The 18421-nt window shown below is 40.5% G+C and overlaps 1 protein-coding gene across 8 annotated transcripts in view; it reads right to left on the bottom strand.

Annotated features, from left to right (window-relative positions):
* Positions 1–18421, bottom strand: part of DAB1 (DAB adaptor protein 1) — a 706595-nt gene that overhangs the window by 94079 nt on the left and 594095 nt on the right. For all 8 annotated transcript variants that reach the window (XM_034779101.1, XM_034779102.1, XM_034779096.1 and 5 more), the window contains 2 exons: positions 5207–5346; positions 3063–3161 (listed from right to left, as the gene is read on the bottom strand). In XM_034779101.1, coding sequence (XP_034634992.1) covers positions 3063–3161; positions 5207–5346 — 239 coding nt within the window. The remainder of the gene's footprint in view (positions 1–3062; positions 3162–5206; positions 5347–18421) is intronic.

Raw genomic sequence — 18421 nt, 5'->3', positions numbered from 1 at the left:
CAAAAATAATGGCTAATGGCTCTGCAATCTCATCCGCCAACTCCTTTAGCACCCTCGGATGCAGCGCATCCGGCCCCATGGACTTGTGTATGTCTAGTTTTTCTAAATAGTCCCAAACCACTTCTTTCTCCACAGAGGGCTGGTCACCTTCTCCCCATATTGTGCTGCCCAGTGCAGCAGTCTGGGAGCTGATCTTGTTTGTGAAGACAGAGGCAAAAAAAGCATTGAGTACATTAGCTGAACAACGAAGAGAAAAGAACATATTGAATAGCTGCTCATTATGTGAGCATTGTTTCTCTTGTGCACTAAGTGAGGGAGGGATCCTCTGAAAAAAACGTGTGATCATGTAACAAAAGACTGTCATAATACCTACACACAAGGTAGCTGAATTAAGGCAATCTTAATTCTGGCATTTCCTAACTTTTTTAGTGCTTGACTTTGCAACACAGATGACTGATACCTGCTGATATTGGGGGAGCACAATTTAAAGGTTCGTCTCCTTCCCCCAACAGCTTGAGTCGTGCTCCCCCCCATGCATCACCTCTGCTTTGCAACCTTATTTATGTCCTTGTAACATCATTTTTTGTGTGCAATACAGTATACGTATTGCATTTGTGTCCATACAGAATACTGTCCAGATGACCATATCATAAACTATGCATATTATGTACTAATGAGGTCAATGACAATGATTATATGCTACTTAATTTGTATGATCAAAGTTAATTCCATCTATCACCAGCTCGGTTTTATTTCTGGCATCACATTACATAGTTAAATAGTTAATAAATTAAATAAAAAACCTTTTAAAATTCAAGACAGGGCTTCAACTACTGTAAAGATCTTCTTAATTAGGATCAAAATCAGTTTGTCAGAATGTTGTGTCGTTATTTTCTAGGTGGAATCATGTTTTGCTTAGATTTCTTTTAATGCAGTGGGGAAAAAAAAATCATACGTGAGCATGCCAGGGCAGAAATAGCACAAAGCGACGAAATCTCTTGTGACTTACTATACCAGATGCTTGTGGACCAGCCTTTAGTCTTTGCTTTTTGAAATCTGAACAGTCAAACTTATACTTTTAAATCTGTATTTACTACACACACACCCCATTCCAATACACATGACAGAAACCTCTTCTGCTAATCATAGAATCATAGAATATCAGGGTTGGAAGGGACCTCAGAAGGTCATCTAGTCCAACCCTCTGCTCAAAGCAGGACCAATCCCCAGACAGATTTTTACCCCAGTTCCCTAAATGGCCCCCTCAAGGATTGAGCTCACAATCCTGGGTTTAGCAGGCCAATGCTCAAACCACTAAGCTATCCCTCCCCCCATGATTATGTATCGCTATAAAAGTTCTGAATTTTGTGGCAATTGTTTGCTTGATGAAATCATGATTACTTTCCTGTCATTGCAGTGAATGGGACACCCTCACTGTTGCCAACAGGAGCACTGTGTGAGACAGTGATCATGATTTTTCCCCTTCTGAATGTATGGATCTGACAGCTGCTGTTAGGAACAAAACAAAGATGTTTTAGGCACATCCCATCCTTGCCACTGCAGTCCTAGAGCCTCCTTATGGCACTGGAATCACTATGGCTTCACTGCATAAGGATGAAACCAGATTCTGGAGAGCAATGCAAAGGGTGATGCAGTTATTAGCTCTGTGTGCACCAACTGTATGGTTGTATGCAGAGAAGAAGTAGATTTGGGAGCAGGGTGCACAGGGAATTCACAGATCCTTCTATCCTCCCACCATAGGTGATCCGTATTATGGATTGCAGCTACGGGGCTGCCAGTCTAGAGACACACTAAGTATGTCTACACTGCAGATGGCAGTGTGTTTCCTAGCTCAGGTAGACAGACACACACTAGCTCTGCTTGAGCCAACATGCTACAAATACCAGCATAGCAAAGGCTAGCACGGGCGGTGGCTTGGACTAGCCACCTGAGTAAAAGCCTACCCAGCCCCCCTGGGTACATAAATCTGGCAGTTAATCCAAGTTGCTACACTGTTATTTTTAGTGGGCTAGCTTGTGGAGAGCTAGCGCATGTTGGGGTACCCAAATTGGGAAGAATGTTCCCAAGCTATAGTGTAACTGTATCGTTGGTGGCCTTATAGGGGAAGGAGAATTCCTTCCTCATCCTTGCCCAGTCCAGCTCCTCTAGCTATGAGCAGGGCATAGAATGTATCCCTTTGCGTATCATTTGTTATTATTTACCTAATATTTCCATAACTACCCACATTCTTATTTGTGAGCATAATTCTATTTGCTTTGATAACTTCTACACAGAGATAATTCTCTGACAACGGTCAATCTTTTCTGTTTGTGGCCAATTGTCTTTATAAGCAGGTTCTTTATATTCACATTTCTTTGCTGTAAGAACCTTTACTTCTGCTTTGTGAAAATAGGGAATATAATTATTGATAACATCAAATAGTATCAAACAATAAGGAGGAACATGAACCATTATTTTTGCTAGAACTATAACACGCAGCTGCATTTTCCTCCCAAGCAAATTGATGGTATTTTCTTCCATTATATCTTAACAATTTTAAAGCAGGTTAAATGTGAATTGCAAACAACTTATCACAGGTGCTCTTTAGTATGTAATACACCAATCCTGCCAAAATACAAGTATATTCACCCTCACCTCTTCAGACTAAACCAACACGATCTGACTGTAGAGCAGTTATTTGACACCTCCACCCACAATACGTTATGGGCCCTACCCAGAGAACATGTAGGCACATGAGGTACTCAGGATCAGGCTCTATAACAAACTCTAGTGTAATTCCCTTGCACCTGAGTAAACTAACGGCTTGCTTTGATATACGATAAAGCTTTATCAAGTTTGCCAGATGCTTTATGTGTTCATATATCAGGGGGTAGTCTGTATCCACAAAAACAACAAGGAGTCCGGTGGCACCTTAAGATGGACTCCTTGTTGTTTATGTGTTCCTATGTCAGTGTGATATTACTGCCCACCTAGGAAAAGCTTTTACAGATACATCCATCACAAGATTCAAGTTTGTTCCATCATGTGATTATTTTACTTACTCCTGTCTTTTCATCAAAGATTTTGATTCCGCCAAAGGAGACAGTTAAAAATATTTTCTGTTTATGTTCTCCTTTCGAACGAGCCGCAGCAACAATTCCCTGTTGAGACAAAGAATGGTTGGGTTGATTTCACTATTTTTTGTTTTATTTTCTAGTAGATGCCCACACACAATAAAAAGCGGGGGCATCACTTCAGAGGAGTTGAGCACTTGATGCTTCTCTCTGGCTTCTAGGCCAGCCCTTCTTAAAAACAAGCACAAGCTCTTCCTTACTATATGCAGCCACAATTTAAAGGCCAATCCAGGTTGCGCCTCCCCCGCACCATCGTCTTCCGCCCTTTTCCCCCCGATACTAATTTTCTTCATGTTCCTCACAGCCCGTTTGATGCATGATCCACACAGAAACTCTTATCAATTCCCTGAGCCATCCAGTCCTCCTTGGAATTTGTTCTTATTGAGCTGAAGATAACCTGTGATTTCTAGAAGGCTTTTTCGCTCTGCAAATTTTATTTTTTCTTACTTAGTTTTTTAATAAGGCAAGAGGAAAAAGGCTCTCTCATTCATGGAACAGAATGAGCCAACTGACCTTTCATTTTTAAAGAAAGATCTTCTTTGCAAGTTAACAATAGCCTTGATTGAAAAAATGGGGTGTCTTTTCTGTTTATTCTCCTTTTGTCTAGTGGACTTACCCTATTATTGGACTCTTCTGTCGAGTGGGTGGACTTGCTATTTGTGCATTCTGCATATTATTACAGCTGAAACATAACCTGGCACTCACATAGCAACTTCTCTTTCCATCTTCAGAGTCCTACTTCTGTCAGTTACCAATGCTACCAGCCTAGGATTCAGTGTCACAAATTACATTTGTGAATAAATAAAAATACTTAGCCTAATGCTTTGCAGCTTCAAAATACTTTGCAAACATTAACAAATTAATCCTGACTACGCCGGTATGAAATCAGTATTATTATCCCCATTTTACAGATGAGGAAACTGAGACACAGAAAGGTTACGTGACTTGCCCAAGGCCATACAGCCACTTAATGCCAGAGCCAGTGCTAAAACTCAGGTGTCGCTGGTTCCCAAGTTCCCCACTCAGACCACTAGACCAGGATGGCTTTACTGGAGCTTGAACAGAATGTCAAAGATAACATAACACTTCAGCAGAAGGGCATGAATATTAAAATGAAGAGGAATGATTCCCTCATGTTACATGGTAAGAGCTAGGAGCTCTAGCTCAAAAGACAAGCATATGAATTTGTGAGACCACCTGCTCTGGATGGATCTAATCGCCGCACGTTACTTAGGCAAGTCTGTCCATTACGCTTACAGGAATCAAGCACCTTGGAGACATGGAAATGGCATTGCTATGGGAGAAAGCTCAAAAAAGGCGAGCCCGGTGTCCTGATGGCCACAGGTTTCCCACACAGCTTGTTGGCAGATGGAACCAAGCAATGAATGGAAAAGGGCCTACACGCACATGAATCAGATTAGAGTCTCGTGGCAGATGCTGGTTTGAGAAATGAAGGGCCCTCCTTTAAAACAGACCCTCCCCCACCATTACAAAATGCTCAGAGCTCTTTTCAATTTACTTGTAAGGAAACATTTACAAAATTGAGATGTGTGTTGCCGCACTTCACTACTCATTCATGCTGCTTTATGTCACCTCCTGCCCCTTTCCTTCAGCTTGTCTGTTATCTATCTAGATTGTAGAGCTCCTCAGGGAGCACATTAAGGATACTATTTATTGTGTTTTTCTGCCTATAGAAACTAGAGATGGGCCAACACCTCAAATCCAAGCCTCCATATTTTAGGTGGGGTATGGGGTTGCGGGGGGAACAACACGGGAGGAAAAGAGCAAGATAGATTAAAGGCCTAGATTAAACCAAAATCACTGCTAGAGCCATCTTGGATTCCTAACATCAGAATGTGAAGCAACTCCCTGGTGAAGCCCCAACTTATCAATGTCAGAGTCAGGACCTTGTACAGAACTAGCCAAATTCTATTCTATGACGCCTGTGTGTACAGTGGACTAAGTGAAGGGGGATTTGACCCAATGCCATGGAAGTAGAACGACTAAGAGTTCAATCTGAAATTCTCCCCACTTTATTCTGTAACACTTAAACATTAAAAGTCACACTGCACCTTGAGTTTCATCATGGAATCTTGGCATAACTTGTCTCCTCGCGCTGCAGAAACCTCATCTATCCCAATCAGTTTTGCTTTGTATCGGACACCATCACCTTTAAACCTCTTTATTAAAGTGGCTTCACTGCGATCCTGACCTGAAAAGACAGAAGTGAAAATCTGAAAATCACGTGACCAAAAAGGAAAAAATAAATAAACGCTCACAAGTAAGTTTAAGGTTAAATTTATGTTCATGCCTTAGTACCTGCACATGTGAGTATCTGCATAAAGTTAGGAGCAATTTACAAGTGAAATAAAACCTATATTCCTCAAATGTGTATACAGTGGGATTGCAAGTGTATGAAATCTTCTGCATGAAATTTGCAAGCTATGTCAGTTTCCAGAAGTAAGAGATGAGCCTGAATCAAATCCCATGCACCTGAACACTTCTGATCAATGCAGGGTGTTGGAAATCTCACTCCAGATCAGAATTTTGCATCTTGAGTCCACCTCTAATAGCGATATGATACTGCCTCTCTGTACTCCAACTTGTCCAATTGTACTAGTAATATTTGTAATGTCAGGATTTGTATTTTATCATTTCCATTTCACGAAATAAAAAAAAAATCATCTGTTTATGCAACTTTGTTGCTCAAAAGTCATGGCAACTACTGCTTCCTGGTACTATTATTTTTGTTTCTCAATACATAGTAACAACATAAATGTCAATAGGAATTCACACAGAGTCACTCAGAGCCTAGAGGAGGAAACAGGGTGATTCTTATTAAAAAGGAATTTGCTTTGAGTCAGACAGTTAGGTGTTGAAAGGGCAAACAGAAACAAGTGACAGAGCAAAGCTGAGAATCAAAAACCCTATAACAAACCATGAGAAGGAGAACTTTCTTAGAAAGACAGCAAACAGATGAGCTCCCAAGTGGGTTATTCCTGAGCATTTACAGAAGCAAGAGTAGATTCTTTACCTTGAGTGGTTGGGGAAAATAGACTGATTTGGGAATCAGTCTTTTTGAGAGCTGGTTGAAGACCTTAATCAAGAACCTTGAATTTCTTGATTGGGAATGGTAATACAGCTTTTTGTTTGTGAGTGATTGCAATTGCAAATTAGAGAATATAATAGCAGGAGTGACCAACAAACCTATTGACTTATGAAAAGGTGAGTTCCTGAAGGAAGTTCAAACAAGAAGAAAGAGTTGAGAGTCTAGACACTGACCGGTTCCAATAAGAGAAGCAGGCATTACTAAAAGCAAGCTGCATTAACTACACACAAAATAGCTACTAACGCAAAAAAGAAGTGCTATGCTCCCATTCTTCTGTGAGAATTAGGAGGTTAACATATTCACATGCTGCTTTCCATTTTGCAGAAGCAGGAGAGACTGAATCAGGTGGACCACATGAGGAGGCATCACTATAAGGTACAAACCAAAAGCAACACAGTAATGTAACACAGATAAAGAAAGGCAAGAATATGGGGGCGGGAGAGAAGAGGATAGGAAAAATGAAAACGCATAGTGAAATAGTGACAGGACCAAGTGACAGTCTTCAGATCCAAATCTGAAACCAAATCTCCACAAAGTTCAGAAGTGTTTGGATGTGAGGTTTTGATTCAGGCACAATCTTTAGCCTGCAGTAATTGAACCTGCTCCTGGAAAAGAAAGCAACGGATAAGATAAGTCCAGTATGTCCTCACGAGCGACAACTGAAATATCTAAAAGATCTGCGAGGTAAAAACAGATCAGAAAAAGAGTTCAGATTTTCAATGAGAAATCCAAAACCCAGAACCTGAAAACTTCCAGTTTTCAGATGAAATTTTTTAGTTTTTTTGAGAAGTCAAAATTTTCTGCAGAAAAAAAAAATCCCATTTTCTGACCAGCTCTACTGAGAAAGAAAGATTAAAAGGACTATATAAAAATTAGAAATGCTGACTGAGCACTTCAATGGCAGAAGTATATGCTTAGAACCTTTGAAAATCAGGTCACTTCTTTAAGTGCCCACCTGTGGATTTATATTAATTATTATTATTATTATTTATATTGTGGTAACACCTAGAAGGCCCAGACACGGACCAAAACCTCATTGTGCTAGATGCTGTACTAACACAGAATAAAAGGATGATCCCTGGCCCCAAATGACTAACAATCTAAGTAACTAATGTTAGGCACCCATGGTTGAAAAAATGCAGCTTCTGTCTCTTCCAGCTCTAATTTCTATTTTAAAACTTGCATTTCAGCACTTTAAACGTTGGCTCTTCCAGTAGCAAAGAAAAACTAATAGCTGCTTCTGTGCTATTGGCTGCTAATGTGTAGAATTTAGAGACTTCTTTTTAAAAGCAATTAATAACGATCAACTCAACTACATTTACATATATACCAAGCTGATTAGACTTCTTCCCTCAATCTATGATTCTCTCAATTTACATGATTAAAATCCTTCTAACATTTTCATCGGGGAAAATATGTAGCGAACATTAACGAGAAAGAACATTGACAAATGAAGGACTCATTCCAGTTCCTCTTCACCCAGAGTACTCACAAGCACTACAGTTCACATTATGAACAAGTGACCTGCAAAATTTCATGGCAAATATTAGCTCATGGCAAATATTTTATGGCTGAATTATAACCTACTAAAAAATAAGGGCAATGACAAGCGATCCTTGCCATCTATCTCCCTCCCTCAATTAGGTTTCCCCTCTGCATTCCCAAAAGGGATTAAATAAGGGATTGAATCTTCATGCTTTTAAATGATATTTTATAAAAGACTAATGGCAGATAGATGATGAGTCAGAATCTGTAAGTAATGTTAAAATTATGGCTTAGGGAAATGCTGAGGCAGATGTCAGTATCGACAGCTAAAGCAATGAAAGAACATTTGCTACACTAAGCCCTGAAAAAACATCTGGATACACAACAATGCACAGCCAGATCAGTGGGCTTTGCTGCATGTCTGTCACATGTGTAAACAACATGTCTAGTCAATTTTATGTTGCAGTAAATAAAATCCAATTCAAAAAGCATTCTCACCCACAGTTTCCAATCTTATATCTTCATTATAGCAAAAAGCAGCTGTTAATTAATATTAATATTGCCATCACTCTATGCTCATAAGTGATCTAGAATGCTTTCTGTATCTGCAGCATGATCATTAACTTGTACCCAATTCAGATATTTGCAAATTTCTATTCGAGCCTATGATCATTTTTTCTGAATGTACCCTAATTCACAACATTAATAGTCTCATTAACGTACGTTCTATGGCTCTGTATGCTTACAGGCAACACCCATTTCATTTATGTACATTCTGCATTTATTAAGAAGTGGATTAAACAGAATGAAGTGCTTTTTTGATATATGATGGGGGATGGTCAGCAAGTTAAGAATGATGTAGGAATTGTAAAGTGTGCTGGAAATGAAAAATGAGCAAAGGCTACAAATTCACGAATAAAAAACCTGTAGACTTGGGAAGTATGCTAGAAAATGTAGATCTTGTCTAAATAACCAAACCAACCATGTTGGGGGACCTAGTTATGACATGGTATCTATCTATCCCAAGTTCTTACACCGGACCACCATATTGATGGATATAGTACCTGAAGTCCTGGTAGTCTCCCAGCACAGTTACAAACATGTTTCTTTCCTGCAGTGTGGACATGACTGGTCTCTATTTTTACTGTTTTCCCAGCTCCTGGTGAAGGCAGCTGCACTGCAAGATGTAACCTTGATCAAGATGTAACCTTGTATACCTTGTTCAAGATATAACAGTATTATCCTGTTGTAACCAAGTTCCCCAATGCAGCTGACTTTATAGCATAGATAGGACTTTAGATTTAAGGTAAAGGAATGTCTCATTTGTATGATGGGCACTTATGCAGCAGACAGTTCAGACTCTCATTCAATATGCCACCATTAAAAGGGAACTTTTTAATTAAAGTCCTTAAGCAAGGCCCTCTATGTTTTAGAAACAGCATAAATAGCGTATACCTGAAGTATGGGGTGGTAATTCTGTTCATGGCCAGTGGGAGGCAGTTCCTGGCCAATGGGAGCTGCGGAGCTGGCGGTCGGGGTGGGGGCAGCATGCGGCGCCCCCGTGGCCACCCCTGTGCCTAGAAGCCCAACATGCCGGCTGCTTCCAGGAGCTGCGCGGAACCAGGGCAGGCAGGGAGCCTGCCTTAGCCCTGCTGTGCCGCCAACTGGACTTTTAACAGCCCATTCAGCAGTGCTGACCGAAGCCGCCGGGGTCCCTTTTTGACCGGGCATTCTGGTCGAAAACCAGACGCCTAGCAACAGGGGCGGTTCTATGTATTTTGCCGCCCCAAGCATGGCAGTTAGGCAGCCTTTGGCGGCATACCTGCGGGAGGTCCGCTGGTCCCGCGCCTTCGGCGTACCCGCCGCCGAATTGCCGCTGAAACCGTGGGACTGGCGGACCTCCCGCAGGCATGCCGCTGAAGGCAGCCTGAATGTTGTTCTCTGGCGGCCGGCAGGCCGCCCCCCGCCGCTTGCCGCCCCAGGCACGCACTTGGTGCCCTGGTGCCTGGAGCTGCCCCTGCCTAGCAACCCCATTAACCTGGAGAACAAAACCTCCATAGTTGTATAGTTACCAGAATTCCAACATGGAATTACTGCTCTGTATTTTATTCTGTACAACAAACAGATCCAGCCTTACTCTCCACCCACCCGCAATCTATTTCTTTTGCTCCTCCTCAGCCCCCCAATTCCCATCCCCTCTTGCACTCATTCACCCCAAATCTTCCACAGTACCACTCCCTTCCCATTTGTTTTCTCCTGCTTCTTCTCGGGCCCAAGCTCCCCCATCTGTTTCATGTCTCTCCGTTTTATTGCTCATGTGGACTATGAGAAACTACGTAGAGAAGCTTCAGCCTGTAGTTTTTCACTCCCAGCTATGCTTTCCAGAAAAATGCAAGTTATCTTAAAAGGGTGGAAGTTCCCAGATAAACAATAATGCTTTTAAAGCAAATTGAAGCCTGTTTCAGATCTCAGAATGTTGCCAGACTATACTGTTCAAATTGAATACAGCTTTAACAGAGAACATTTCTTTCTATATCGCACATCTGCTGAGATCCGAGTACAGGATTCTGCAATTCTCCTGCTACAACTGATACTACAGATGCCTGAACATCATGGAGGGTAGGTTGCTAATTTAGGCTTCAATCCTGCAGATATAGGGGTCCGTCCAGAGCTCACTGCCGGACTGAAGCCTTCCCAATTATTTTGTTTTATAGGCTGTTAAATGGCTTGAGAATTTAAATGACACAAGAACAAACTTTTACAAACCCTAAGTCCAAAAGACATTTTTCAAGCTTTTGTTCTAAAATCCCACCGTCAACAGCTGTTTGTAAGCAAACATCTGTATTCCAACACAGTAGAACCAAGAATCCAAAAATGTAAACTAAAATTAGATCGATTTTTATAACCCAGGCTCAGAAAAATACAAAATGGAAACAACATTAAGTGCCACACAAATCTGATTTTAAAAATTCATTCACTTTCTATTTCTAAAGGTTTCAGTGTTAAGATAGGCAAAAATGTTTTGTCTGCAGCATATGCATTTTAAATTCACAGTGGCCCTTTAATACATAAATGCACTGGTAATGATCAAGTCAATCCCCATATACGCTGCCGTTCTCCTTTAAGCCAAACTACATGTTCCAGTTGGATCCACCACTGTTCCCCTGTGACCTGGAATGGTGTGACCTTTGCTGTTGAGTTAGAACATTACACCTAAACCTCTTTACCCTTTTCACTCAACTGATAAATCCCCAGAGCCTTTCAACATAACTGTGTTTCTAAGTCTGCATCCAAAGTAGAGACATCTTTGTTATCCCGGACAGGATTTAAGACTATTTTATCTAAGTCCATAAATCAACAATAAAAGTAAATAGATAGTTTGCACATGTCTAGTGCATTTTATTCAAGGCACTGTATTTTACAGTAATTAAATTAAGACTCGCCCCACCCCGGTAAGGTAAATACAGCAATACCCCTCATTTTACTACTGGGGAATGGGTGGAACAGAGGTTAAGAACTTGCTAAAAAAAAATCACAAAACAAACAGTGGCAGAGCCAAACACAAAACCCAAGGTCCTGACTCTCAGTTCCATGAGGTTACAGCTACACATGCTTTCTATAAACTGTTATAAAGATCAGGTGAAAAATAAGTTATTGTAGCCAATCCGATTTTAAACATATTAACATGACAGCAGGCAGTTGAGATACTTCCAAGATTCCTACCCAAGAAGTAGTTACTTTAACTTGCTTTAGGATTCTGCCAGCACGGATAGGACCGAACAGGGTTACGATTAGAACAGCATAATAACTGCAGTTGAACACACACTTTGATTTGAAGACTTACTCCAGAAATATGATTACAGCAGGTAGTATAAAGATACTTGAATGAATGTACACATTTTTTGACTATCAGACTCCAGCTAATACACCAAATTTTGCAAATTAGAGATTGACAAAATGGTCATCCGAGGTTTATCCTCCAGCCACTTCCCATCAGTTGACTGTATGTATCAGTAGAACTCACACTCAGCTGTGGGCATGAATTTGAAGTCCCACCTGACCTTGACTCCTGGTCTAACAGAGCTCCATGTTAATGTTGTATTGACGTGGTAACTTTGTGTTAAATTCCGTACATTCACCTGGAGACTTTGCAAATGAGTATATTTCATAAGAAGGAATAAAAATAACAAACCATCATAGAAGAAAGAAGTTTTATTGTTGCCTTTTCTTTACGCTAATATACTGCACTAAGCAGTTTTAACAGCATCCAGTAAACTAAACTGATAACGCTGGAAATGGCTATAGTCTTTATTTAAATATATACCCGCCCCCCTTAGGGCATAATGTAAATTTCTTGATTTTTAAGTGTATAAAATATATAGTGATGTTATCAGCAAAGTCAATAACATGCCTCCAGGAGTCAATTCTCTGAAGAATGACACACCACTGTCTTTTATACTAATAAACTGTCAAAGTTGTATCCACCATACTTTCAAATTATAAATTGAAATAACTTCTTTATTTTTAGATTTCACAGGGATCTAAACCAATGGCACACAACTGTAAACAGTCTACATTTTCATGGAGACAATTAGGATTTCTATAGCACCGAGGCAATGAAGAATACATACACTGCTGTTCAGAATGACATCTAAGGCAGTGCATACTGGACACCATGGGTAAGAGAGTTAAATGCCAAGTAAAAGAGGTTTCCCATTCAGTGTGTGTATATGTATGCCCCTATCTACAGAGGTACACACACATATACACATCACAGATCTTCATCTGGTGTAGACTGGTGTAACTATATTAAAGGACGTTTACTTCAATTGAAACCCGCTGAAGACTTGGCCCACCATTTTTTAACATAATCATGCATTTTAAAGTTCAACTGAGCATAAACTTCAATATTCATGTGTAGCTATATGCTCTATACGTTTTATTTTCTTTTTGTTTTATATATACACAATATTACACTAGCAGCTCAAATAAAACGCTTACTCTAACAGGAATCTGTCCTGCAGTCAGGCAAGTTTTCCCATTGATTTCATGGGAACTGGATCCAGAAGAAGCAAGCAGCACAAAATGTTTGTTGAGACTGTAATATCTCAGAAACCACAGTCCAAATTACTTTCCAGTTTCTTTTTGGTATGCGAAAGACAGTCTGGTACAGGGAACTTAAACAATTTTTAAAAACCCACACAAAACAAAAACAGAAAAACAACAACAAACAGGAAATGTGCTGAAGCTGTTATCAAATTTCCTCGTTTCCCCCTCTAGTGAACTTGTGCATTTCTGGAAGAGGAATTTCTAAATATCTAGATTCTGCATCCTCACTAAATTCATTGGGAACAGGATTGCTAGATCCCATAGTGGTATTTCTAAATAGCAATATTATTCAAAGACATGGAGATACAGAAAACTGTTTTTTCTCTGAACATATTGGGTTTATTTTAGTTTTATTACTGCAGCAAAGTGGAAATATGTAATTATATTAATATTTGAAAGACAGCAGATAAATTTTCTCAGTATCTCCTGCACAAAGCTAAACAATAAAGCAGAAATGTCTTGCACCATATGTACATATAGTTTAATTTCCTATATCATCAGGGTAATTCTTCTCTAAAATGTATTCAAAAGGCTTCCCACAGAATTTGCTGTTCATTATTATGAGCTTGGTTAGCATTTAATTTCTACAGTCCACAGCATCTCAGGAGAGTATAATATATCTTTTATTTTACACACCAGACAAATAAGCTTAGTACTGGGTGGACCTCATGGGCAGAGCACAAGGCTGTCCACCCTGCATGTCCCCTGCCATGTGCTTCAGAAGACGAGGGAAGCCTTGCCATTTGCTTCTCTTGCTTTTTTCTAGCATCTCCTGCAGGAGGTTGCTCCCCACCAACCTCTCACCCACGGTCCTCCAGAAGTTGTCATCAGGCCCCTGTCCTGCAAGCCTCCCTGGCTGCCCCCAATACGCCACAATGTGCAGCCAGTTCACCTCTGCACGATGTCCAGAAAACATCTGTACATGCTCTTGTTTCATGCTATCCACTTCCTCAGCCTCACATCCCACCCTGACACCAAGAAGGAGGGCAAGGAACCCCAGTGGACCAGCCTGTACTCCACTCCGGTTCCATGGCCAACTGGGCATATTAGTTGGCAGCTCCTCCATGGTGCCATGAGCACGGGCATGTACCTGGAATGGTTCACAAACTCCCCCTGCACGTGTCCCTTCTGCCATGAGAGGGAGATCCTGGCGCACATTTCTGTAGGGTATGTCCGGTTGCAGCCCCTCTTCCAGCTCCTCCAGAACCTCTTACTGAGGTTCCTGCTGCACTTTTCCCTGCACCTCCTGATAAACACACACCCCATTTGTGGGCCCACACAGTCGCGGGACCTCTTTGTCAACCTCCTCCTGGTGCTGGCCAAGATGGCCACCCATCATACCAGGAGGAGGAAGCTGGATGGGGTGTGTGGGCTCTGTGATTGTGGGGCCTATTTCCATTTCCTTGTCCGATCAAATCTCCAGGCAGAGTTCCTTAGATGCCTGGAGGAGCAGTGGGCACTGTCCAGATTTCTATGCTTGGTGTCCCCCTCTGGTTCCCTGATTTTCAACCTTTGACTTCACTACCATTCCTGCTTTTCATTTGTTGCCCCACATACTCATTTGTGGCCCTGGCTTACCGGCTCTTCCCCATTAGCTGAAGGGGCGGGCCTTTAGTTTTGGGTGGGCCTAGCCTTGCATGTCCAAGATCTGCATATAATAATAACATGAATCATTGTTATCCTCTAAATGAAGACATACTTTGAAATGAAAATGAAATGAAAAACTTGAATTTAAACTATGTTTTGAAAGATAGTTTTCAAGCAACTGAAATAACTATTCATATAGTGAAATGTAATCCAAGTCCCCCAAAAGGTTGACAAGTTTTAAAGGCATGACAGGATTAAAAATACCCAACATCTACCATCTCTCTATGCTCTTATACTACACTCCCTATCATGGAATGTGAGTGTTACTAGAACCCTACCAGTGCAAAATGTTTCCCTTCCACTCCCAACACGGATCTTCTAACAGTCACCATCCAGCTCCAAGCAAAAGCTACCTGCTTGCGGTAGAGTTAAAAAGTCACCCCTACTGCGACCTGCTTCATTAACAAACAAATATTCCGAAGATAATGCTACACGAAGCCTCAACCTTGGCAGCTTCTTCCCTCGGAGTCTTCCCCAGGCCCAATCCCACTCTGCTGGAGGGCTGCTCCCACCTGCTTTACAGTTATGGTGAACTCTAAGAGCCACACCTGCCTCAGCTTGTCAACAGGAATGAACTTGCAACTCCGTGTAGGGTTCCAACACTTTTTAACAAAGAGAACCACAGGAGACACATGCAACAACTTCCATCCTGATTCCAGTGGGGAAAAAAACTCCCCTGACTTCAGTGGAAACAGAATTGTGCACAACGTGAGAAATATTTAAAAAGATAAAAAGAAATTTTGCATTCTCAGTGAACTTCCATTAGGATTAGATTTAAAATATTACCTGTAAATTTAAGCAGAAATACAAGGATATCTATAAAGTTATTTAGACAATCCTCTCAGTAGTACTTTCCACTTGTTTATCATTGTCATTCACTGTAAACTCTACTCTAGCTTTATGGCATTTTGGATTATTAGTACTTGAACGGAATTATTGTATTCAAATGTATATGGACATCCCAATTTCTGGAACAAAGGATATAATAAATATATAAGCAAGCAGTCGTTCCACATTTGTTTGCAGTCTGCCACCTTACTAGAGCTTCCCCAAATAGAAGATGTGACTTTCAAGGTGAAGTCAAATTGTATAAGTCAAATCTTTTTTTTTTAGAAATTAACATTTTGTACTCTGTTCATGTGCTAGTACAAAATGAGAGGTACATTTCATCCTGTCTTATGTCTTCAAGGCAGGAAGGCTTCATAGACTAGTAACTGATTAAACTATTTCTTACCAGTACAAAGAAGTATTTGTGACTAAGATGAGAGGACAACTCAATTATTTACTGAGAAGGCCTTAGTATAAAATTACATTTGATTAAACTTTTAGATAAATCTCAGTGATAGCAAGGTTAGGGTAAGCACATCAGAAGTGACAATGACTAAACACTTACATTCCTCGGGTAATGGATGCAACGATAGACGACAAATCATTCACTTTAATTTTAGTTAAAAGGCTTACTGATTCATTTTATTTTCTGAGATAGACTTTTAAGGGCAGAGCATATGGTCACATCCTAAAATGGAGAAATGACCAGAAGCCAGGTGTAATTAAACTTCCTTTCCAGTTCTGTACCATGCGAGTCTTCATAAATCTTGGAAAGCTGTTTTGTCAGGGTGTGCATGGCATAGGCAGTCTTCTCTGATACAGAAAACAATTTAGCACCCCATATTCTGCAGGGACTTCTACTGAAGTCAGAAGAGTTCCCGAGGGTTTAAATAAGAAGTAAGTTTGGCTCATTAGGTTTATTTAATATGCTCTCGGGAATTACAGGAAGCTAAACTGGTCAAAAATTCATTTTAAAATTGATGTAATCTTTCACTGTCAGAGCTTATTAATAAAAAATGATGCCTTATGTACAATACAGGGGATTTCTGCAGACTTTGCTCTTCAAAATCATAATGGAGGTCAACAAAAGAATAATTTATGTCTTCTCTTACCATTTAAAGATAAGTGAAAATACTTTAAAAATCAAAATAGATAACAAATGAAAAATAAATACAGTAGTATTAAAAAGAGAGGGGTAAGTCAGTTCCTTTCTCACCTACCTGCCAGGACCTGAACGCCAGTTGTGCATTTCTGATATGACATGTAAAAACAAAGGCCTCGGGAGGTCATTTAGTCCAACCCCCTGCTCAAAGCAGGACCAACCCCAACCCCAAAGCCACATTCTCGTGTTCCCTTAAGGGATGTGTTAATTCCCCAACGCAGCAGGAAGAGTCAGTTAAGAAGGGGTTCTGTTTAGAGTCGACAAATCTCTCATACATGTTCAAAGAGAAAAATATATATTTCCTTTGAAAATAGCTAAAAAGCGTAAATTAAATGGCCAAGAAAACAAGAAATAGCCCAAACAGCTGTAACATGAAGTTGAAGACACTGCCCACTGGCAGGATCTACATTTTTACCCCCTTTGGCCAATAGCTAGCAGCATCAGTGATTTGCACAATCATGGCAAATGGGATTGTAAAACAAAACTGGTTAAAAAAAACTGCAAGTGATTTTTTGTTTGGTGAATTTAGCCCTTTTTTTCTGTGTGTGAATCATCCCTAAACGAGTTGCAAGAGCTACAAATTTGTTTGAAGCATCCTGTGTGACAAGAAGCTTTCTATCTTATGGCCTGATTGTGAACTGTGAGTATTTGTGATTTGTTTTGGACCAAGTAAATTGTGTAGTGTTGTTTCTATTCTCTGACTGGATTAGCTAATCCTAATAAACAATGAAAAATCACTGGGGTTTTGTTTCTTTCAGGGAATGGCTGGACTGGGGAAGGGAGCTTCTGTAACTCAGTTTAAACCACTGTCAAATGCAGCATGCAGGTCCTTTGCCTGCTTCTGCGCTCACTCCACCTCATCTCCTACTAATGTTTACCACAATGCCACTGAGAGGAGCACTCCAGTGGCCTTCTGGAGGGTGCCCATTTGGGGAGCTGTGGCAGCAGGTTTCTTTCCATTTCTGCCCCTACGGGCAATAAAAAAAACAAAACCCGTAGCACTGCTTTCCTTTGGAAATTGTTCATGTTTTGCAATCCAGTGTTTCAGGAAGAAAATTATTTTCATGTTGGCCTCCCACTGCCTCTCCAGCATCACAGAATGTCTCTCCCTGCTGGAAAAGCAATAGGAGGCAAAGAGGAAAGCAGCTTTTTCTTGAGACTTTGGGCAAAAAAAATGCTGTCAATTTCAAAATTACAACAGTGGCAAAGTGCTTCTTTCAATTTGTTCCTTTCATTTTTGCCTCCTGCTGCTGTTGCTATTGTCAAAGCAGCGGCAGGAGGCAGAAATGAAAAGACTACTACCGCCACTCGCCCTTGGGCAAAACATTAATAAGAAGAAAAACACCCCTACATCAAAAAGAATTCCAGAGGCCAGAAAATGGGGCTTGTGCACCTCTTGTATATGGCACCACAGAGAATCATAACATCACAATAATTGTTTTATTTTTTAGAGCTACATCCACTCACCCTCTGCCCAATCAAAGTGCTAGGGGTGCAATACACATGTTTAAAAACATTTACCATTCAAAAAATACGTTGTTATATAAATAATAAAATGCAAAAATAAACACAAATGTCCGGTCCAGGAAAAGGGAAAGAAAGGAAGTGAAATTACTAAAAGGAAACCACTGGGGGAAAGAAAGGTTGAGGTACTGTTTTGTTTGTTTTTTCTTAGAGTGACTCAGATATTGGAGGAATGAGTTTAGCAATATACAGCAAATTCATTCAATTGCCAACCATGCTAAGGTGTGAAAGCAGAATGCTAACAGAAGGTTGCTGGACAAGTGAAGATACCTGCTCGGATTAGGACCAAAGTCAAGTTCTCTAACGTTACTAGAATATACACAGTTAAAGACTTTAAGAACTAGCACTGCCAACTCAAAATCAGTCCAGTATTTCAGAGGCATCCAAGATAAATAATGCTGGGAAGGCATAATCTGATTATGG

Source organism: Trachemys scripta, chromosome 8 (genome assembly GCF_013100865.1).
Source record: "Trachemys scripta elegans isolate TJP31775 chromosome 8, CAS_Tse_1.0, whole genome shotgun sequence".
In the NCBI taxonomy this organism is placed as follows: Eukaryota; Metazoa; Chordata; order Testudines; family Emydidae; genus Trachemys; species Trachemys scripta.
Note: the sequence above shows the minus strand (reverse complement) of the source record. Positions and strands in the feature narration are given on the sequence as shown.